At 35.2% G+C, this 25,807-nt stretch overlaps 1 protein-coding gene across 1 annotated transcript in view; it reads right to left on the reverse strand.

Moving 5' to 3' along the window:
• The window catches only part of plxna3 (plexin A3), a 158,876-nt gene that overhangs the window by 69,902 nt on the left and 63,167 nt on the right, over nt 1-25,807 (reverse strand). The window contains exons 5-8 of the mRNA XM_042729357.1: nt 19,216-19,316; nt 4,276-4,399; nt 2,957-3,113; nt 1,679-1,778 (exon numbers count right to left, since the gene is read on the reverse strand). Coding sequence (XP_042585291.1) covers nt 1,679-1,778; nt 2,957-3,113; nt 4,276-4,399; nt 19,216-19,316 — 482 coding nt within the window. The remainder of the gene's footprint in view (nt 1-1,678; nt 1,779-2,956; nt 3,114-4,275; nt 4,400-19,215; nt 19,317-25,807) is intronic.

The following is a 25,807-nucleotide window of genomic DNA, read 5'->3' on the forward strand; positions in this document are numbered from 1 at the left end:
GCTCTTCTGCTTTCAGTGAGTATCACGACACATCTGTGCTGTGTTTGTTTGCATCAGTAAACTGTGACTGAATTGAATTTCAACCACCATGATCTGACCACAAACTGACAGATTTTTTTTTTTTTAAATGTAGCATTTCACTACATAATGAACTTTAAGGACTAGATTTATTTAAGATTAATTGATGCATTTAGTATTATGATTTATGAACAATAATGTTTACAGCATTTATTAATTCTTTTCAAGGTTAATTTATATGTACTGTTTTATCATTTAAAATTTTATTACATGTAATATTTTAATATTTTATAATATTTTTAATTTTAGTTCAAAATGCATTCAAGTTAACATTTGATATTAAATATTACGTCTGTAGAAATAAACATGAACTAAGGCCCCGTTTACACTAATGCGTTTTCGTTTTAAAATGCACAACTTTTGCTAAGGTTACGCCTATCGTTTACACTACTCCGGCATTTTTGACCATTGAAAACGGAGACTTTTGAAAACGCTGCAGACCCCGTTTTAGTTTGAAAACTCCGGGGTTGCGTTTCAGTGTAAACGGACCAAAACGGAGACTTAAAACAATGGCTTGGCTGTTCACATTCACTCTGCGTATCCTTGACGACCGTGTAAACAATAACAGCACGCGCATTGTTGTACCCATAGATGTATAGGTAGATTCCCCATTTGATCGCTCAAAGCACGTAAACGTGTCCGTGATCTAAATAATAGGGAATCTACCTTTTCTTATCTACGGCTGTACCTGCTTGACTGGTCACGTGACATGCGTTTTAGGTTGTGTAGTGTAGACGAAGATTGTTTCTGAAACGCCATGGAAATTCCAGTGTAGACGAGGATCATTTTCATTCTAAAACGCTGTTTTAAAACGAAAATGCACTAGTGTAAACGGGGCCTAAGAACAATAATTATAAAACCGATAGTTCCGGTCCTCGATTCTGATTGGCTGAGCCACGTTCGAAGCTGTTGTAAATTTCTCTAGAAAAATACACCACAACTGATTCTGAGGAACTACATACATAAATGAGACACAGCGATTTGGTGGAAGAATACTGTTTTTAATAATATCATTACACTTTATTTTCTCTGTTTTATTTTGTGAAACCTTATATGGAATAACCGTTTTATAATACCAATAAGCCCCATGAAGCCGTGGTTTATAGTGAATTTATAACAGCTAAAGGGGTTTTAATTACTCCTCTTGGCGTCATGCCTAACAACGCCCCTTAGCTGTTATAAATTCACTGTAAACCACGTTTTTTTGGGGCTTATTGCTTTATTTTATTAATTTAAATGCTATTATTAATGTTAAAAATGCATTCCTGTTTGTCACTGAAGCTGCTTTGTATACAGTGCTATAGAAATTAAGGTGGACTTAACTCCTGGACTTCACTTTCCTCTTTCATTTTCTAGCATGTTTTTAAGAACTTTAATATAATTTCTTTAATGTGAAAAATTCCAGCATCTGCGCCAGCTGTTTTAGGAGAAAAGATGTGATGCTGGATGAAAAAAGGTGGAATCAATTGTGGGGGAAATGTTTTTTTTTTTTTAATTGCTGACAATGTGGATAACGGCGGCTGTGAAGGAAACTAGTTCGATGACTACGAATCCAATCAAACCCAGCTGGAAATGTCACATATCACACGATTGCACTTACGATTGCAAGACGCTGCAGTTGTAGAAGATGAAATCGGTGGTGATGAATTTGAGACCCGTCTCTTTGGACTTCAGAGAGAGCTTCACGACCCGTTTATCACCTGGAAAAGAACGTAAAGAGACAGTAATGAAGAGAAAGGCGAAGAAAATGCAGGAGAAATGAAGTTAACATGAGAAAGGCCATTTGAACTGGTGCTGATGGTCTAATGCAGAAAGCGCAGCATCTGTGCCCCACTCTGCACATATACTCACTAATGTTCATGTTTCTAATATATTTGGTTGCGAGACCATTTATCCACTTCTTCCATCTGTGAGCGAAATGCACTTATGTTTCAAACTCAGCAACCCTTTTGCGTTCCATAATGACTACATCTCTGCCCATCAAATGATACTTGTGGGCCACACTTCACTATAATTGACATAATATTTCCATTTGGACATGCAATAATTGTTATTAATGGGAATACCAGGCTTCCGGAGTCTAAAAGTTACCATCAGGAGATTTTGAATTCTTAGAGTACCTTAAAAACCAGAAAAAAAAAATGAAATCCAGGTCTCAAAGCTTCAGGAAGCTCAGAAGAGATTCATGTAATTATCAGTCATCACAAAAGGTAAAAAAGGACCGGCACAAAATGGGAAACACGGAAGGTAAAAATTAAATCAAATTAAATTTTATTTCTAAAGCGCAATTTGTTGGAAGCAGCTTTACAGAGCAGCTTAATAGACTTGGTCAGAGTAGATGCATTTCATTTGACGCAAATGAAAACGAGGTCGTGAGTGATGGATGTTCAGTCTGACTGTTGAAAGATTGAAAATATGTTTCCACAAACTTCAAATGGATAAACAACCCGGTAAAACACAGTTTGACCTTGAGACAGCATGAAATATTGAACTATTTGTTTTTGCTCAAAATTCGGAAAACATTGGTTGTGTAAATTAGACATGGCCAAGGACATGAAAACAACTACTACTGAATGAATTACACATCTATCCCTCAGCCTCATTTTCATTCAAGTCAAATTAAACATTGTGTTCACCCTTATTAAGAATCTTAGTATATAGACGATGGCTCAACCATAGAAAGATGGAAGGGTTTAATTTAGCTGAAATATATAACACAACATGGGCAGAAAATGTTTTATTAATTCATAATACTACCGCTTTTCAAGATCCAATCATATCCCAATACAAAAAAAAAAATCAAGTCTCCTCCTATATTATTTACACATCTCACTGGCTGATGTCAAAAGCATTTTAAATGGAATTTCATGTTTCTTACCGTATCCCTGGGTGACAGATGGGACGTCCCGCAGGGATGGGGACATGCAGAGGATTTGTCCTTTGGCTAGCACTTCTCCTGGACTCTCTGTTAGCTCCTCAAACACACACGTCACCCCAGCCGAGAGGTTCGGGACGTGAGCTACCTTCACACTCAGCTGGAGCACAAACACAAACACACACGTTCTCCAGTCAGACATACTAGATCATCACGTGAGCTGCGTGACTAAAATGTGTGAAAACAGCATTTTAGCTCGGTTCTGTAAGCATTAATGAAGAAAAAAAATCAACTAAAAATTAACATTCTGTCATCTTTCACCATCATTTTAAAGCTGTTTTTTTTTGTTTTGCAAGAAACACAAAAGATGAAGATTTAAGAATATCCTATAAATACATAATCTACAAATAATCTTTTTTTTAACTCAGGTGTTATATAATGAGAAACGTACTTTGTAATTTATCATTTGTTTTAAATAATCTGATTTAGTTTTCAAATAAAGATAAAATAATAAAAAATGATCCAAAATATTTTAGTAATTTTAATTTAATTCACCATAAAAATAACCATATATATAAATTTATATACTATAATATAAAATTATAGCAACACTAACATTACCATTAGTTAATGCATTAAATATTAATATAAACTAACAATAATCCCGTTTTATAGCATTTACTAATACAGGTTATTATTAAAATATATATTATTATTTCAAGAAACAGGAAAGATGAAGACATTCTATAAATACATGATCTATCTATAAATCTAAATCTAGAATTAATCATATACATGCATAATAAAAAACACTTATACTTTAGTTGCATAATAAATCTCACATTCTATATTATGAATACTGCTGGCTCATTGATTAATTGTTTTTATTAAATGCATACATTTCAATATAATCAATCCCTGAGCCTCTCTTTTCCATATAATTAAAATAAAAACTGGGTCTGTCAAGCTCAAAAATGACAAAAAAGCAACATAAATGCATAATAAAAGCCTTCTGATGACATATGTTAGATCTGTGTGACAGATAGATATATTTAAGGCATTCTTTACTGAAAATCATCCCCTTTGCTGAAGCTCTACAGGTTTAGAACGACATAAGTGTGAGTAAATGATGACAAAATTTTGATTTTTTAATCATTCCCACCTTGTGATATTCATTCTCATACAGTATGTTTTTATCAAAGTATTCATTATACTGTAACAGCAATACTAATAAAGGACACCATTGTGAGTGTCCATAATAAAAATGCATAATTATGAATATGGTTCTAGCTACTTCTGGAGTAGCATATAAACTCAGTCACCTGTGTGGAAGCGGAGGTCACGGACATGTTATCAGGAGTGACAGTGATGTCAACACACTGTTTCAGCTCCGTACTGAAGTGAAGCGGCTCGGTCCACTTCTCGCAAGCTTCCTTTCTGGAGCACCTGGAAACAAACAAACAAACAAACAAACGGATGAGTAAACAGAAACATCCCGGCCCACACAATAGCCTGCAGTTGGCGGTGCTGGCTCGATAAGGCGTTCGACGAGAGCAGCGGCCCGTCTCATTTAAGCTTCAGTGAGCATGATTTTCCTTTTCCCTGTCCACTCAGACCAATGCATGTCAAATATCCACCGATATCCACAGTTGCCACAAATGGATCAACAATACAAAACGCTTTTGATGTTGCCAATATGGAGCTACATGTTGGGCAGAATAGACTCATATACCATGCAATGGCAGAAATGTGTAGATTTATATCTGTGTGTGAGAGGTCAGGGCGCTCTTCATTATTTACACATGATAATGACAAAAACATGGAGTAATGAGACTTGTCCCAAATAATGGGGAAAAACTTTGCAGTTGCAACCTGAATACTGCTGCATTAATATCTAATTGAATTGTGTGTGTATATCACTTCAAATGTGGCTTATCCAGTCAAATTTTACAGTCAGAGCCATATTTTTATACTGTTTTGAGTGTATGACTTAGACTGTTATAATGTGAGGTTTGCCAATAATTTACAACTAATCTGATTTAGTTTCCAATTTAAAAAGGAGAAATGTATTACTAAAATAAATTTGAGAAAAAAAAAATGCAAATCGCGATTAATCACATTATTGTCTGATTAATCACAATTAATCGTATTGTTTTTGCCCAAACTAATAGTGCATTCAAAAGTAGTGTATTGTGCACTTTTTTTCATTTAAAAGTATTAAACTGATTAATATAAATTAATAATAGATATATAAATGTATAATGTAGAAATATGACACAAAAATAACAATAAATAAAACTAAAATTATATAAATATAAAACAATATAAATATATAATAATAAAAATATAACACGATATAAGTACTTAATCTAATCTTAAAATAACAATAAACAAATTAAATTATTTCATGATTAATTTTAAAATCTTACAATAATAATTAAAATTAAAATTACATAAATATAAAATATAAAAATCTAAATACACAAACATTATAAATATAATATAAGTATCAAATCTAATCTTAAAATAATAAACAAATATGAAATAATTTTTATAATGATTCATTTAAAAAACCCAAAATAACAAAAACTACAATTACATAAATACAAAACAATAAATAAATATAAATAATTGTTTGTTCATTAATTCATGTTTGTTCATAATACATTACCATTCTTGAAAATGTAATGTGAAAAAAGACAAACATTAAATTACACTAATAAATTCTGTAATAAATTGTTTTTAACTGATAGTTAGTGAAACCTAATGCATTTGATAATGTTAATGAATACAATATTAATGTAAAATGTTACAAAAACTACTCCTACAGTTATATAAGGTTATGGTCATACCACGGGCGTACAGTCATGAGGGAAAAACAGAATTTGAAAATTATAGAGGAACATTAATGGTATTGATTATCTCAAGCACAGAAATTTGTAAGCATTTCAGTAACAATGACTGCTGCGTCGACACTCTTCCTATGCGCTTTCATTTGTTTTTGCCGCCAAGCGTCCGTGGGAGTGAGCTGAGTACATCTGCAGGGAAGCTGCCAGATATTAAAGCATTCATAAACCTGGCATGTTCGTTAGACATGTTAAGTGGAGTTAAAAGTCGCCAGTGCTTGTGTTAGCCCGCGAACGAGGAAGGTTATGCTAATATACACAAAGCCTCATCATAACCCGACCCCGATCATCTATTAGAACAATGTTTGCGCCGCCATTCGTGACACGCCGCATTAAAATACACCAACCTTGCTCAAAATCAAGTCATATTTTAGCGACTTCAGCCCTAAACACGCCTATTGTTGATTACTGTTATATGTCAGCGGCGAGAAGTACAGTATAAGCTGATGATGCATAACGAGGCTCGCTAAATTAAATGTGCTTTAATTTTAAGGCCACTCCGGAGACTCTAATGAAAAACACACACGGAGGAGAGATAGAGAACAAGCCTGTAAAAGCGCAGCCACCCCAGATCGCATCAAACACCTCAAAACTAGACACGTAGAGGGGGGGAAGCTAAATATTTGCCAAAAGCCCAGGTATCTAATTCATCACGATGTCTAAGATGCCATTATTTTCCATCCGCAACAGCAAAACGCTGCATTTTTACCTCCAGCGCGCCTGTCTGTCTGGGAAATGAAGCAAGCGCAGTCGATACTGACAATGCCATTATTCACTAGCAATGCACACAGCAGTAATGATTTGTTTTCCCTTAATTATGCCCATATGTCTAAGGAAAGAAAAAAGAAACAGGAGCAGTCTTAATTAAAGAGATAGAAAAGGATATCTCTCGGTACATGCACCTTCAAGGCCTTCCTGCCCCTTTTCGCTTTCGTTTTTCTCTCTTTCCTGCGTTCGAGAAATGAGTTTTTGTCCAATTAAACTGCACTTGTCTTTCTGGTGAACTGGAACTAATGTGATTTATGAGACACCGCCACCTTTCTCAGGTAGGATGGTCCTGAGGTGGTTCCCGGGACAAAAATACCCAGGTGACAACAATACGACGACCCGCCGGAATGTTTCCTTGAGGACCGTATTGATCCCTCTTGAAGCACAGCATGTACGGCAAGCAAATCTGGGACAGGAACTCAACGAGGGCTGTAAATTGCCCATGACAGGAAGCGTACAGTGAAACAATGCACGTGTAAGCAAGCAGTTGTTTAGCGGACACTTCTGTTCAAAGTGACTTGTGGAACGGTGTACAGGGACAAATGCTCTGGAGCAGATTGTGATTAAGGGGATTGCTCTGGGATTGAACCAGCAACCTTCAGATTGTCATTCATGGACACAAAGAAGACTATGTTAAAATAATAGATCATTCAAAAATGATCATCATGTCACCCTTATGCTGTTTCAAACTTGTGTTTAATTAATTGCATTTAAATCTGTTTATTTAGCACTAAATAAATAAATAATATAAATCAAATGGATTAATTTAGTATAAAAATATAATATAACTATTTAAACTATTTATTCATATTTATTCCTTCTTTTGGAGGAACACCAAAATAAGTAAATAAATAAATACATTTAGTGTAATTTTTAATTATTTAAACTATTTATTTAAATGTTTTCCTTTTTTGGAGGAAGACTCAAAAATTTTACAATAAATCAATCAATCAATAAACAAACTACTTATTTACATTTATTACTTCTTTTGGAGGAACACAAAATAAATAAATATTTACACTATTTATTTACATTTATCTCTTATTTTGGCGGAACAACAAAAACATTACAAACGAACAATCAACCAATCAATCAATAAACTATTTATTTACATTTATTCCTTATTTTACAGGAACACAAATAATATTACAAAAAATATATACAGCACCAAAAAAAATATCACTATTGTCAAGCCTGGTTCAATGTATCTTGATGCACCAAGTTTGAATATGTGCATGCATGAATGACAATTCACATTTATTAATTTATCATAAATGTCTTGCATGAATGAATGAATGAATGAATTAAGCTTCAAATTTAAGTTGAATCATATTCTATAAACACTCTCTCTCTCTCTCTCTCTCTCTCTCACACACACACACACACACACACACACACATATATATATATACATTTATTTACTCTATTTATCTCTAAGGAACAAAAAAATATTACAAATAAAACAAATCTGAGCTGCTCTTTTTCATTTAATTGAAGCACTATAAAAGCACCAGAAAACAAAACAGCATTAAATTTGGTCCACATGACTTTTTGTTTTTTTTTTTCATTGAAAAATTAATTTGCACATCCACATATTTAAACTACAAGACTTATGATGTTTGATCACTATTGTCAAGACTGGCACAATGAGTCTTGTTTGCACCAAGTTTGAATATGTGCAAGCTAGGGGTTGAACAACTTCTGATTTTTTTAAAGTCAACTTTTACGTGATGCAAGTCGAGTTGAAGTCGTCTAGTCGATGATGACGTCATTAATGAACAAATAAGTCTGGAGCTGTAACAAACCCCTTGTGCACAGCTGTGGCATATGACACAGCACTGCCCACATGGCTATTGCTCCTATAACAGCTTATTTTTATCAGTTATTTTGCCTTTGGGTCGTTTTATTTCTCACAGATTTCTGCTCGTTCTAAATCAGATATAGATAAAGTAGCACAGTAAAGATTACATTTATATGAATGCATTAGTGAGAGCGATTGCGTGTCTGAATTAATTCTACATGGCAGCGTCTCTCTAGTAGTAGTGGCACTGTGGGATTTAGGTATTAAGAAATATATGCTTGAACTTTTCAGTTTCTAAGATATTTTATTGAGAAATCACAGAACAGTGTTGACTGTACATTTCCACGCTGAATGAATGATCTGCGTGTAATATACGAGGTACTGTCGGTAGCCTAAGTGTGTGTGTTACAGTGTAGCAGCGCATTAGATTAGAACAGCGATTAACTTACCTGTACAATAAACTGTTTATAATGTGCATTCTCCCGTTCAATTTTGAGCATCCAGTAATATAATCACACATGTCTTGTGGAGCTTTCGCAGTATACATTTATTTGTCACTTTAACTGTTTGGAAACAGAACGTAAATGTGGAAGTCCTTCAAAGATTTATTATCCTGTTGCGCCCTCTATAGGACCAGGGACTAGTCAACTTCAAGCTTAAAGGGTCATGGCAGAGCATTGAAGTCGACTAGTCGATTAGTCTGTGCAACCCCTAGTGCAAGCATGAATTACACATTTCACATTTATCATAAACGTCTTGCATAAATAAACAAAGATGCTACAGCATAAAATTACACTAATTTACAAATCTATTCATTTACATGTACTCTGAGGAGCACTAAATAAGATATTAGAAAGAAAATAAATCTCTGAGTTGCTCTTTTTCATATACTGTAACAGAAGCACAGAAAAGCACCATGAAATTGGTCCATTTGACTTGTTCACTGCTGTTTTTCACTGAAAATCTCATTTGCACATGCACATATTTAAACTAGAAAACCAGTGGCGTTAGCAGTCACTGACGTCAAACCTGGTGCAATGCCTTCTGACACAACCAAGTCTTAATATGTGCGTGCACAAATGACACAATTTCACATTTATTCATTTACCAAACACATGATTCACAGGAGTCATTCTGCAACAAGTGAATGAGATTTAAAAGCTATTGAGATCTGGTCTGTTTATCACACAAAGCTTTTGTCTGACTTCAGAAGACCTAGACTATATTGCGTGAGTCATGTGGGCTACTTTAATAGTGCTTTTTGTCGGAAAACAGCTGCTTGGATGCTCTTCAAAATACCTCCGGCTGGTCTTCCACAGATGAAAACCAGTCATACGGGTTTGTGGGTTTGCATTTTTGGTTAAACTAAGACTTTAACCTTTACCTAAAGTCCAAGTTCCATTAATTTTCCAGCCTTTTCTCATTGTCTCTCCATCTGAACTAGTTTGAGGAGCGGTTGTACTCTCATTGTCTCTTATTCCAATTTCTAAGAAATCTATTACGCTTCCATATTTGGTGTCCTTCTTATGAGGATAATTCCAGGATGGTTTCCACTGGTCTCCCCCCAATTCCAGTCCAAGTAATATTGCTTTATTACTTCTAAGGTCACATTGAACCCTGTGTAAATGAAGAACTAGGGCAGAAATGGGATGAAAACCTTGAAAACTCCAGCGGCCTTTCATGATGGAGAACTCCGATAGCGGCCGTCTGAGGTGAATGGGTGGACAGATTGTTAAGATGGAGTGAGGGGTGAAAGACGGGGCGAGAGAAATCGATGGCGTGCATTAATTGATATACGCAAAGGACTAAGTGCTCTGAGAGTCTCTGGGTCAATTGTGTCTTTGACTTTGATTAGTGAGAGGAACAATGGGAGAAGCGTCCATCTGTTTGACTGAGGGCTTATTGACAAGACAACAGTTTTTCTCGGTGCCTTTCAGGACGTCTGTCTGGTACACGACCTTTACTGTTTGCAGACATCAGTCATCAGAGATTTAAACGACGGTTTTCTTTCACTTGACTTTCCCACTTGGTTGCAATCTTTCAGAAACTAGATGTACTAGATTTGAAGCGCTGACGCTTTCCACAGTACATTCTGTTCTTAAAAAAGAACACATTTACATACTTTATAATCTTATGAAACGTTAACATTTTAACAATGCTTGCTGATGAAGAAATACTAAAAATGACATGTTCCAAATGAAAACATACATATTAGAAAAGCATTTTGAACATGTAATAAAAAGGACCTATAGAAACTTAATACAAAAAATATAGAATATGTATATATTACTTACACACACACACACACAATTTATTTCTATCCATCCATCCATCCATCCATCCTTCGTATATATATTGAAAATATTTACATGTATATATTTATATTCATATAATTTTTATTACATATAAATATATTTAATATATATATAAAAAAAATTCTTAATTATATACACACCTTCATAACACACACAAAATGTGTTTTCGAACAGCCAAAAAATAAATAAATAAATAAATACACCTACTATAAGATTGAGTGCTTTGTTTGTGTAGAAACATGAAAAACATCTTAAAACCCACAAACATTTGGAGTGTTGGATGTTGAACGGCATGGTATTTTTTGAGAGCAAAAGATACTCTAAAAGAGGCTTCAGATGAATGAACGTCTCAATGACGTGCGTGTACTATCAAGCCTAGAAGCATCCCGTCCTCCAGCACAATTAGCACAAGTCTCCAGTAGCGTGCTAGCTGTGAGTACACCAAGAGCCGTCGGTGAGGTCAACCAGTAAATGTGCAGTCATTGAAAGACCCAACCATGAATAGAACATTAATGAACACTGAGGGATACTCATGAGAGCCGCTAACAGCGTCTACAGAGACCTGCACGCTCTTAACAAACACAGCAACCCAACCGAACCTATGACAGATCCATCACAGCAGACGAGCGCACAATAATAGGCCTCCTAAAGCTTTTAACCACAGTCCTTTCTACCAGACACTGTACTGCTAATTTTCCCAAATCCACAAGAGCCCTTCGGTAGGAACAGTAATACAATACAAACTCCACCAAATGGGGCTGATTTGAATTACACTGCAAATCCATCTTCTAGCTTCCCCTCGTTTCCATGGACACTAACCATTTCCAGAGATACACTTTGGCGCTTTTTCCCCCCCTGCCCCCTTCTTCTACTCAGTCTCTCTCCCTTTGGCTTGGCCATGTCGGTGGCTAGAGGCTAAAGAGCTCTCGGGGAATTGAATACAAAGCCAAGACAACAAGGAGAAGAATAAGATGCAGGTCAGAGCCGCCCCTCGTCCCCTCCCGAGCCAAAAAACGAGTACACTTTTGGCAGCGGCTGACGGTGAAAAGCATCTCTCATGGCAATGGTGCACGGCGCGTTTCCCTGAGGAGAGCGAGTACTGGCAAACAAAACGAGCCGGATGCGATGAAAGGCCTCCAAAACATGGGGTTACATATGTGTGTTTAACAAAAGAGGGCCACACGCATTCAGAAGGAGTTTGAACTGTCGATGAACCCTGAAATATCAGATAAACAAACTCGAAAAATGACATTTCAGATGAAATTGCATATATTTCGTAGATGCGTCTTGAACATACCAAATCAATCATATTAGAATAAAATATAATCTAAAAATGTATTATAAATTACATTAGATTACAAAACACTAACACACACAAACATATATTGTGTAATATATAATAAAATATATAAAGAATATTAAATTGTTTATATTCTATAACTTATTTTCTTTTGAAAATAGAATATACTGTACATATATATAAACTATATACATATACATATATACAAAAAATATATTTTTATATTTTTCTAATTTTGAAAAAAAAAAATTTTGTCTATTTAAAAATGCTAATCTTTTTAGTTATTAAATATTGTATATAATTAAAATTTGTTATTATATTTATTTTTAAAAATTATTGTATATTATATAAAAATATAATTTTGTTATAAAAATCTATATAGAGAATGTGTACAAATACATACATTTATATACATTGTATTTATTTATATATCATTAGATATATATTTAAATTTATACAGACACAGACAGACAGATAGACAATTACTATTTTTAATTTTGCATAAATATATTTAATCTCTCTCTTTTGATGGGTAATATTAAATATTACATACAAACAAATAAACAATTATTTAGCTTAAAATTTACATGTATTAATTTAGCAAATAAATTAATATTTAGCACTTGTATAGCAATGTATATAAATAAAATCATCTCTCCTAAATAGTTATTGCATTTAATTATCCTGTTTCAAGAGTAACAATATTATATGATGAATATCATTCTAACATAAAACATTTTAGTATAACACCAATGCATATCAAGTAGATGTTTTGAAAATATCAGATCACTCCAGGAAAAAACCCCACCAAAGTGTTGAACACTACAATAATCATCACTCATAAGGAGGTTTGCTGCAAACAAGGTTTGTTTTTGTGATAAAAAGGTCAGAACCTGAACATCTGCTCGACCAGCTTTTATATCACAACGATAACACAAGGCTGAGAACGGCGTCATCGCAACGGGAGAAATTGAGATACGTGCACATGTCCAAATATTAATTATATAGAGAAGGGTACTGTCTTGTCAACAAAAGAACATAATAACCAGTGAACAAAACCGTGGGGTGTGCCAGTCATTATTCAGCATTATGTGTGCTGATAAAAGACGATAGATCCGCAGGACACCCACTACAAAGGCTATCTGGATTTGCGAAGCTGAAATAAACGAACACAGAAGGTTAAGAGCAACCGTTCCAGTAATTATAAAGCGTGTTATGGTGAGATGGGAGGAATGGGTGTAGTTTTTTTGAAGGCTCTTCTTGTTGGCTGTCATTGAGGCGAGAGAAAGACAATGAAACTGATGCGAATGAAAGATATAACGGGATAGAAAACACATGGTTTTCTACATCTCTAAAGCAACAAACAAGCCTCACGATTCGAGCTATTATTCATGTCCGTAACACTGAGTATGAGCTACAGTAACAGCGCTAGAACAAGAGCTTTAAAAATGAACTGTGACTCGTCACACTCGCTCAAATATCACCTCTCCGCTCTCCGTGCCGCTGGAGAGGAAGAATGCACATCAAAAGAAGAGAATAAAGAAAAACATGTATGACTGTAGGTCAAGCCACAGGCACACACATGTGCATGATGAGCAGTGCATTATGGGATTGTCTGTTCTTCTCACTCGTTTTACTTCGGCAATGTGAGACCATATGTCTGTCTAACCTCATCCATCTGTAAACTGACACCAGATCCAATTTAATTCTTCTCACCAGAGTTTCAACCTGATAAAACCACCTGTAATTGGAAATTACAAAGTGAGAAAAACGTCAGGCGAATATAAATGTATCTTTGTGCAATGGAAGCAATTTGAGAGAAAAGTTAAGAAATTGCATCATTTATTCAAAGACATTGCAGCATTGTTTCTGAAGCTTCAGGCACTGGTGGTGCTGATTCACTAAAAAGAATCATTCATTCAGATTCCTGAACAATTGACTCTAACGAGCCATTTTTAGTGAATCAAACACTTGCAGCTTACAACTACTGTTATATTGACTAATATTATCCAGCTTGCAGAAACTTACTGGCTGTACATACGACAATGTGTAAGTAAAAATACATTATCTATGTTTGGTAAAACATATTTAATCTTATATCAGATTTGCATCAAATTCACACAGATTCATTTACTTAGGAACCAAATCGCATTGGTTGTGCTTTACATGTTTGATTTGCTGAAAAGAAATCAAAATCTCAACAGATTCATTCATTTGGGAATCAGACTACACTGGTCACAGCAAGTTCTTTTTGTAGTGAATCAAATGCACACATCACAACCAGTGCAGACCAAATGATTCCTGAACAATTGTCTCTTATGAGCCAGTTCTTTTTAGTGAATTAAATACAGACAGCACAATCAGTATAGTCTGATTCTTGACGAAATGGCTCTTATAAACCATTTTATTCCAGTGAATTAGAAAATCCACTATACACTGTACAAATGATTATAGTAAAGTGTAAAGTGACTAAAGTGTTTCTACTTCAAAATTCCGCATTTTATTCAAAGCGTTACTTTCTGTATTTTTGCAGTTGTTTGTGAAATTTACCAGCAAATTTGTTTCAACACCATTTTTTTAGTGTACATTATGTTGTCAAAATGGGGTGTTTATTATTAATTGATACATTTATGTTTATATAAAATACAGACTTAAAATTGTTTAATTTAAAGATAAAACCATTTATTAGATTGTATTTATTTTCTAATACTACTTTAATACAACTCTCCTTCCTCTCAGTATCTCAGGATTGGATGGACCAAATATTTCCTTTCTTTTTCTCTTTTTAAGAAGCGAGGGGACACAATCATCCTCACTGCTTAAAGACTCCATTTAGTAGCATACTTTTTTGCTAATTTTTCCACAATGGATTAATTAATACGCATCAGACTCAGTGTGCAAGGTTTCTGTGCGTGATGAAATGATGGAGGACTTAGCTGAAAAGAATATTAGCAATACATAATCTGTAAAAAAAAACCCAGTAATTACCTCAGAAACCCTAAATTCAACAGCATAACAAAGCAATGGTCCTAAGAATCAACATCACTGTGATGTCTGAGATCTCAAAGATAGCTCAATTATTTTTGACAGAAACCTTGTTGTACCTGCCATCTCTGTACTGATAATTATCCCGCTAATGCGTTAGTGAAACAGGAACTCAAAAAAAGGTCACTTTTTGTATATTTAACCAGTGGGAGTTAAACAATCACCAAGTTAATATACTGAGATTCTCAGAGATTTACTTTAATAAAACAGACTCGACAGCCCTGAGTGCTTGAGACACTCGTGTACCTGGTGTGTCTCAAGGTTGCCTTTTTTTTTTCCTGTCAAAGCAAACAGTTTCCATCGACTCCACAAAATCGCACTAGTCTGAGTGGCACAAAGCCACACGGCAGACAGAGGAGTCACCGATGCATTGTCAAGACTCATACGCATCATATTTTTCACTCACACATCTGTCATCTGAGCATGAAGAAACCGTGGCCGGGCGGGTGACGAGCCGTTTGAGGTCAAAGGTCAGGCTCTTTGGAGTTTAGAAACGGTGTTTGTGCGCAATGAACACGTCGGCCATTAAATCCGTTGCTTTGCTTGATCTGCTGCTAATTGCGTTGCGCAGCGGCTGTCACAAGGTCATGTAAAGTCTGGGGATATGCTATTAATATGCAAACAAATGTCATTTTCCAACGGGTGCGTAAAGGCTTCGCTAATTATTCCATCAATCCCAGATTTACATCTTAATTAAAGATTTTTATCTCGTTGAAGGTATGGCGACGGTGGAAAGTCGATCGGAAGTGAGTTTTTTTTCTTTTCTCTCTGACGTGTAAAACTCCACAATGATCTTCAAGGCACTACAGGAAGGCAGAACAAAGCTGTTTTATCACCTCTGGATAACTTTATCTGTGTCTACACGCCGCTGTCAAAAGCTCTGAAACGTTTCGAATGCTGACTCTGGATCCAATTTGTGGAACTGAAGTCGTACGTTGTTGTCTTGCTGAAGAGATTTCAAGTAGAGAAGACAATGTTTTGTGTTTCTGTTTCGAATGGCAATCAGTGAAGTACAGACACATTTGTAATGAATGTAGAATGCCTGCCAAAGTCTTCTAATGGTGTAATTGTACTTAAAATATGCACACTCAGTTGTGACGCAAAATCTGATTGGATGAGCAATGTCTGAAGTATCAAAATGATTGAGGGTTCTAGTCTATTATTTTTGAGGCCGCAAAAAAACAAAGCCGTTTTATCACCTCTGGATGACTTGTTTTACATCTAAACGCTGTTGTCAAAAACTTGGAAACACTACAACTGCTGACTGTGGATCCAACTTAACCAAACCCACACAGTACCTCACACTGCACAGTTTTCGCAGATTTTTATGTTTTCCTTTTTGTTAAAGCTTCCAACGACAATCTGTGATGAAGTACAGACACATTTGTAATGCTTGTAGAATAAGTCTTTTAATGGTGTTATTGGTCTTCTTTCTGACTATTGGTCTGATTGTCAAATTATTGACAATATATCTGTTATTCCTTTTTCCATGATTGTTTGTTCTGATTATGTTATTTTGTTCATAGACAAACAGCTGATCTCAAAAACAAATTGTTCTGATCTGATTGGATGAGCAATGTCTGAAGCGGTTAAAATAACAACAATTACTGTAAGTTTTTCTATTAGTTTTGAGGTTACTTTTATGTTACCATATTTCTAAAATACCCCAAATTAAATTATATAAATTACCAATTAAAGTTCAGTAATGTTTTTTTGTTTTTGTCATTATTCAGCAAATATGCACTTAATTGTAGACATGAAAAATCAGCAACGGTCTTTGTGGAACTACAGGAAGACAAAACAAAGCTGAAATAGAAACATGTTTGTAATGAACGTAAAATGACTGTCAAAGACGCACAACTGTAAAATTAATAGTTGTGCCGCAAAATTGAATTTATAGCTGTGATGCAAAACTGATTGGATGAGCAATATTTGTACCCAGTAAGATTTTACAACAAAATATCATTTTTTAGTTTGTTTTTATGTTAGCATACTTCTAAAATAGTCAAAATTAACTTATATAAACGATCATGCAAAAGTTTAGATTCGGTAAGGTTTTTTTTTTTTTTTTTTCGTTTAATGCAATATGCATTAAACTGTAGACATAAAACTCGACAATGGTTTTTGTGGAGCTACAGGAAGGCAAAACTAAGCTGAAATACAGACACATTTGTAATGAAGATAAGAATGACTGTCAAAGTGTTTTACTAGTGTAATTATACTTTAAAATGCACTATTATAAAACTAATAGCTGTGACACAAAATCTGATTGGATAAGTAAGGTTTGCAGCTGTTAAGATAAAAAAAAAACAGAACAACTGAAGCTTTTAGTCTTAGTTTTTAAAATACTTAAAATTAACTTAAACTACCGTTCAAAAGTTTGGGGTCAGTAGTAATATATTATTGTTATTAAACAAAGATGGATCACATCGCAGACATGTAAAACTCGATAATGGTCTTCACAGTACTGCAGGAAGGCAGAACAAAGCCGTTTTATCACCTCTGGATAACTTTATCTGAGTCTATACGCCGCGTTCAAAAGCTCGGAAATGCTTCGAAAGCTGACTCTGGATCCAATTTGTGTTACCAAACCTGTACGATGCCTCTTACTACAGATGATAAGACAATGTTTTTCATTTCTGTAGAAACTTCCAGTGACAATCCGTACCCTGAGGCCTCACAGCCTCCATGGCGCGATCTCGACCGGTCCACGAACACACACTTCTGTCAAAACCTTTCCCATCTCTTTCCAGAAAACACTCCATAAATTAAAGAGCATGTTCAGCGATCACACATGCTCTTCCTCCCCCGGCTTTGACTGAACGCAGCCCACTCTCTGACAGGAGTTCATCCAGTACAGGAGGGGGCAGAAAGCCCTGATGACAGCAGATAGGCAGTGTGGGGTGGCGGTAAGCCAGCAATAGCCAGACACTTCCTGACGGCAGTAACCGGCCCCCATGACCAGCTGCTGCCTGGGGATCAACCGGAGGTAAGAGACAGAAATGACGGGAGTGGAAAAAAGGACTAGGGAACATGTGGGGAGGCCTGTCACTTGCCAAGTCCTGCATGAGGTAGTTGAAATGGCAGCCACCAGCGATGCAGCGCTCTGATTGGCTGGCTGGGCTCCAGAATTCCCTGAGGTGTCTTAAAGTGTTTATAAGTGAATCCCGAGTGGAAGGTGACGGAGTACAGACACGTTTGTTGTTATTCTTTTTTAATGTTGTATTGTTGTATGTTATTGGTTGTTTTTTGATGATGTATTACAACAACTGAAGCTTTTTTTTGAGGGCTTTTTATGTTAGGATATTATTATAATACTCAAGTAAGCTCACGTACACTACCTTTCAAAAGTCTAAAATAATTTTATTTTTTTATTTAGAAAGCATGCATTGAATTGTAAATATATTTAGAATGTTCCAAAACTTAAAATGTTTCTATTTGAATAAACTTTCTATTCAGAGAATTAGAAAAAAAAAATCACATTTTCCACAAACATTGATGATAATAATAAGAAATGATTCTTGAGCAGCAAATCAGCATATTAAAATGATTTCTGAAGGGTCATGTGACACTGAAGACTGTAGTAATGATGATGAAAATTATTTTCAATTATTTTCAATTGTAATGATATTTAAATATTATTGTTTGTACTGTATTTTTAATCAAATAACCTAAGCCTAGTGTTTGGATTTAAAATTTACAGTCTCTGTCTTCTGGCAAAATTTAACCAAAAATAATGATGACTCATCCTGCACTACATATTTTATTGCCCAATTAAATGTCCCTTTCCAGCAACCGATTAACCAATCAGCAGCTAATCACAGTTCATGGCAGTGACAAAACTAAAGCATACTGGCTAAAAATGAGGACACTCTTCAACATGACCCATCTAAACTTTCTTTAAACAGGAAGTACTTCAGCACAGAACTGAAACTGCATATTAAGCAATTTCATGAGGTCTGTAATTACATTCAGATAGACAGAAATGTCACAAAACCATTCAGATGTAGACAACCAACCGATCTCTTAAACACCATGTAATGCTTTATTTCCTGAGACATAGCAAGCATGTTTTAGTGTGCAGAATAACTGTTCTAGCCTGTGGATGAGGAATGACATTGACTTACATGTTATGCAGGACACACCAGCCGCAGTGAGGATCTCCTGAGCCCAGACACGTCTTACAGCTGCTGTACTGAGAACAGCTCTCCACAGACAGACGACTCACCTGAAACACATGACAAACATTACACTGACATCACCTTAACACATCGCCCCTGCTAGTCAAATCACTTCCATTTATTGACACGAATACTACTAAATCATGTATTTTTGGGAATAGAACAGATAAAATACTGGATACACAACAGATATGATTGAAATATGTTAAATTAGCAAGCAAAAATTAATGCTCTTTATTAATTTTTTTTTTGGGGGGGGAGGGGGATTTGTATATCAATATATACACAATAATAATCATAATGAATAATAATTAAAATACATTAAAATAATAAATGTAAACATTTTGATATCATTCAAACAGGTTTAGAGAGTCATGTGACTGATGCCCTGCAATTGGATTGTCTCTGGTAGAGAAATCAGTTCAGTTAGTGTGAATTAAAATGAATTTATTTTTGAGAACAGAATCCATAGTAACTAATGGTCTTTTTTTTAAGTTTATAAGATCTCAATTTAGCAAAAAAAAAAAAAAAAAAAAAAAATTAAATGAACCCAGAAAATAATAATGATAATAATACATTTAAATACATTAAAATATTTCTATTTATTTTAACATTTTATTATTTATAAAAATAGTTTATATTAAATAAGCATTTCTTTGAATGAATGAATGAATAAACGAATGATTTTTTTTTATTAATTTTTAGATTGTAGGGCTCTTGACTGATACCTTAAAGGGTTACTCCACCCCAAAATTAAAATTTTGTCACTAATCACTTACCCCGCTTTGTTCGTCTTCCGAACACAATTTAAGAGACAAATTGTTGAATAAAGTCATTATTTTTGTTTTCTCGTCGCGTCATAACGTTACGGTTGAATTACTGATGGCAGATGGAGTATTCTGACGAAGCTTTTCATACTTTTCTGGACCTTGACAGTGTATTTTACTTGCCAGTCTATGGGACAGTCACAAGCCTCCTGGTTTTCATCCAAAATATCTTAAATGAATTTGTGTTCTGAAGACGAACAAAGATTTTATGGGTTTGGAACGACATGGGGGTAAGTGATTAGTGACAAAATTTTCATTTTGGGGTGGAGTATCCATTTAAGCATAATTTTCCTGTGCTTAGTGCCCTAATGTTTCTATTTAACAGCCATCCAATCAGGTTTAGCGATTCGAGTCATGTGACCCATGCCCTGCCATTGACTGCCTGAGTAGAGCCTCTTTCAGCCCTGGAACACAGTAGTTACAGCAGTTCTCAACAGATGCCCTCAACTCAAACCTCTCGTCCTCCATCTGAACCACACAAACACGTTCAGCTGCTTGTAAACACGTTCAAACAGCCAGGCTTTTGCTTACAGAAGGGCACAGCGGAGACGGAGCAATGCAGCTGAACGGCAGAGCCTCAGCACCGTCAACTGACGCAGAGGAAGGAAAATATCATAAAACAGCGCAGGGAAACTCATAAAAGAACACGATGTCCAGGGGACAGTAATATAAGTGCTGCAGATGCGAAGATTCGCACGGGAGAAACCCTTGCCAAACAGGACAGGCGTATTAGAGAAATGAATCAGCTCCCAAAAACACCAGCTTATATAAAATGACGATGGGAGTTGGAGAGAGTGGGAGGTCTAGGACAGAAATAACATGAATATATTAAATCTCAAAGAGCGGTTTGTGGATCAAAGTTGGTGTGGGGTGTCACAGTCCCGATGATTGGCTTACTTAAGACGCAAACCCAAAAGCAGTTGTTTTTGAAAACCGCCTTTAGAAACTCTAAAAATGCTCATTCCATGGAGTTGTAATCGCCTTTGATCGCTGCCAAGATTAGAGTTTAGAGTGAGAAAAACAAGAGCCGCGGAAAAAACACACCCACCCAAAAGGGACACGGCTCGGCTTTCAAGTGCAGAGTAGCTGATGGCTCTCCGGCAGTGTGTGTGTGTGTGTGTTGTGTCAGTCAGGACGTATGGGTGAGGTGTAGTCTGTTGGCCCATGTTAGTTTATTCTGTCACATAGTTACGGTCTTATAATCCAGTCCAGACCCTTGACTGACAAAATGATGGATACTGACCTCAAATGTCCCTTGGCCTTACAGTGAAACAAATACTAAAGGTGCATCCCAAATCACGTACTTATGCACTATCCAATGACATTTTGTAACATAAATAGTGCGAGTAGTATGTTCACACTGAAACCACCCCCCCCAAAAAAGTGCACTTTAAATACCCGAATGATGCACTGAAATAACCGAAACAACGAAGTGTGGAATGCTGGACACTTCATGCAATCAGCTTTCACAGCTTTAATTACGTCGCGAAGAGGGAGAAGCTATCAGACTCTGAATATTAATGACAAAATAACCTCATAAAATTGATACACTACATGGTTGAGTACATAGTGCATAAGTTCATGCAGTGTATAGTTTAAGCAATTAGATTGCACAACCAAACCAAAATGAATAAATAAATAAAATGCTTTCAGATTATTTGGCCAGATTTATTTTACTGTGCTTGGCGCCTTAAAATTTTACAGCTATCCAATCAGGTCTAGCGATCCAAGTCATGTGACCCAATGCCCTCCTATTTTGGGATCTGAGTCAGGTGACCAATGCTCAAAACACTGGTTTGGATATTCAAATATCACAAAACATATTAAAAAAATTTAAATATGAATGAATTAATGCTTTTTGTTTTTGTTTTTAACATCATCAAATACAGCATATTTTCTGTTTATACACTTGTGGCCAAAAGTTTGGAATAATTAAATGTTTTATGTTTTCTTATGCTCACCAATGCCACATTTATTTGATCAAAATTACAATAAAAACAGTAATATTGTGAAATATTATTACCATCTAAAATATTAAAAAAAAAAATGTTATCTTTGCTTTTACAGGTTCCTCCAGAAATCACGATTTGCAGCTCAAGAAACATTTCTTCTTATTATTATCAGTGTTGAAAACAGTTTCTGCCTAATATTTTGTGCTACATTTTTCCAGGATTCTTTGATGAATAGAAAGTTGAAAAGCACATAGGAACAGAGGAAAGTGATTTTTGTGCATGCTCAGTATATTCTGTCAGGAATGCTGTCAGTGTTTGATGGATGAGTACAATGTTAGATAAATGAAAGGCTTCATATCTCTTTCTCTCCCTCTCTTTCTCTCCAATGAAATGGCTGCATTACTGGTGCAATTCGAAGAGCAGGATGGTAAATAATGATGCCGCTCTGAAAACTTGGCATTCACGGACCTTTTACAGACACACATCGGAGGGCTCCGAGTGGCAGCGGGCCATTTTGCGAGCAAATACGCTCTCTCACCTATCTGTGCACCTGCCGCAAATGAAATATTCAAATCCACAGACTCCAGCGGTCAGTGCAGGTTATGAATTATTGACTCTTGGCGATTCATTCACATTTCTTATTTCATGAAGTGCAGAGGGTACTGCGTGTCTACACACAGATTCTGATTGGTGGAGAAATGGTGAAGTAATCAGTGGTGACCCCTCAGTAAAAGATACACTGGTATAAATTAGGTCCAAACTACACAGAAATTTTAATAATTAGGTAGTCCTTCTTAATCAACATTAAAAAAAAAAAAAAAAAAAAAAAAAAAAAATTATATAATCAAACTGCACTAAAAAAAATCTAATAAAATACATAAAATGAAAAAATAAAATAAAAAATAAAATAAAAAGCATATAATAAAAGCAAAATAAAAAAAGTACATAATACATAAAAATGTAAATTGCATGTTGACCTTTGATGTGATTTTCAAAGGACAAATGAATAAATAAAAAGTAATAAAAAAAAAATTGAAAGTTGTAATTTGCTAAAAAATCCTACACAGTACAACAGCTTGCTGCAGTGAGGTACTAAAGCTGTTATTAGTGAATAAAAAAAAAAAAAAAAAAAAAAAACACCCCTTTTCAGCTGATATCTGCTTTTCCATCTCATAAAAAGTGACATCTGACACATCATGATGAGACGCAATAATTCAGAGTCATGGATGCTCAATCTCTTCAAGTAAAGCCCAGTTTAACCCCTTGACTGGTGTTTCAGATTAATACACTCAATCTATCCGTTCATGATCTCAGCATAGAGAAAAGCGTTTAATGAGCACGAGGCCTGATCAATCAGTCGAGGGCCATCTGAAGCTTTACCGTGAAGAACATCCCTTCAGTTCTTAACACAAATATCGATGTCTGGAGTTCAGCGGCGGAGCTTTAACACATGAGTGAGTCTTTTGTGGGAGTGTGACGGTGAAAGAGGGAGACGCTATTAATCTAGTCCCACACTTGTGTTTACAGTGCCTCCCTGAAACTCTGGGAACCGTCCAGAACCGAGCTGAACAGAGACAACACTCCAGATGATGCCTTGTGCTAATGCATATGGGTGTTTCTTCAACTTTAAGACTTACAAAGAAAATAAAACACTTTATTCACACTACTTTCATTTCTTTAGCAACAGCATCTAGTAGTAAACACATACGCATCAAAGAACCAAATCTGCCATTTTTTTCTGACCAAAAACAAGCCATTTCCAACACATCTCAAATCATGTATTTCGTTTGACGTGGAAATAATGAAAAACATTTAGATAAACTGCAGACTCATTTGCCTTACAAAGGCTAATTTCATTGCTAGTATTTTATATATCCTAAATGCAAAATATTAAATAACATTTACAACATTTTTGCATTACTTGACCAAAGTATAGCTTGGCTGCAAATATTCTGATTTCAAGTGATTTTATAATAAAAATAATAACAATAATAATATCTAATTAATGTAATAAAATAAATGTATAAATAACTTACCTTGTTTTTTATTTTATATCATTCTAAATGAATAATTCTATATGATTGTCCTATAGTAAACACTGCAATTGTTATTTCACACTTTGTTTAGCTCATAATAGCATTATTCATCAAAATAGCAAAATAATGATTAATATATACATACTTTATGCAATAAAAGTACATAATTTACCCTGTTTTATGTACTAGATAATTTAACATTCATATATTCATAAAATATATGACATACTATACGTGATGATAAAAATATTCATATTTTTAATACAAGTATGCATAATTTTCCACATTAAATACTGAAAAGGCTTATTTCACTCTTTGTTGAGTTCATGGCAGCTTAAAAAATATATTATTGATATTTTAATATAATAGCTAGTTTTAATTTGTATTGTTTATAATAGTTTAAGTTTGAAGTACGTGTCTGGAATAGTCATAAAACAATAAAAACTATACATATAAGCACTTTTTATTAGCACCTTTTATTATTAATCAATAATACCTTCAATTTGGCATTTTAATAAGGTAACAAATAAAATGTAAAAATAATAACAATAAACAGTTAAAATCTGTAAAGTTTGAATTTTAAAAAGAGGAGTAGTTGAAAGAAGTAGTTGAAGGAACATCCATATATCTATATTTATCCATCATATCATAAAGATGAGGTCATCGCACACATCATTAAACTGCTTTACCTTCAAGCGTAACGCTGGTGAAATTAATACCATTATCTGCATGGTTAATTCCTGCCTACGCCGCTCTACGACGCCTGGAGCACGAGAACATTTTATCGTGTTATTTTTCTGAATAGTACTGATAAGGATTTAAAAATATCCTTGTTCTGGGGACTGAAGCTTCGTTCAGCTCTCTCAAAGACAGTAATGTTTTCTGTGTGTCACTTGAACTCCATCTTTCTCAAGGAAACACATACAAAAAAATGGGGTCTTTCAAAAAATGCACAAAGACAACAAATTTCTTTCTCCGTGGGAAAGAAACAAGCATTGAAAAGAGGAGAAAGGGAAGAAAATGAAGAAAAAGCTACAGCTGTACTGTACAAGAGTGTCTCTCCGTCTGTTCAGCTGCTGAGGAACTTCCACGTATCCTTCCTCTCCTCCGGCTGTATAATGGAGCATTATGGGAAGGGCTGTTATTCCGCTCGGCTCTGGATGGAAATGCTTCCCCACCATTTCTTATTAGGGCCAAGCAGCTGGGGCCCCCATTCAGAGTCGTGAACCGGCGTTTCATATACTGTTTTCCTGTCTCGCAGATGTTAAAACAACATATCTGAGGTTCCGGTTCGGGTCTTAAGACAAAAGCATCGCGCGCCCACTCCCTCATAAATGTGCCTTTATTTTGTCCTCGCCGCAGGCCATAAATGTTTTTGCTGGCTTTATGACATAAATTAACAGCAAACGACAAGCGATAAAATCAAGAACAATAGTGATCTACAGAGGGCCGCAAACGTCCACATGGAAAATCTGGGATCCAAAATCTAATTTAAACCTGGAATGTTGTATTTGAGACATTATTACTTAAAAATACACACACACACACACATATGTGTGTGTGTGTGTGTGTGTGTGTGTGTGTGTGTGTGTGTGTGTGCATGCGTGCGTAGACAGACAGAAAGACAGACAGATAGATGATAAATTGGTCACTATTTGAAAGTAAGTGAAATTGTTATGCTGAAAATGTATCTTTTTTAATTTTTACTTTTTTTTTTTTTTTA

Source organism: Cyprinus carpio, chromosome B8 (assembly GCF_018340385.1).
Source record: "Cyprinus carpio isolate SPL01 chromosome B8, ASM1834038v1, whole genome shotgun sequence".
Lineage (NCBI taxonomy): Eukaryota > Metazoa > Chordata > Actinopteri > Cypriniformes > Cyprinidae > Cyprinus > Cyprinus carpio.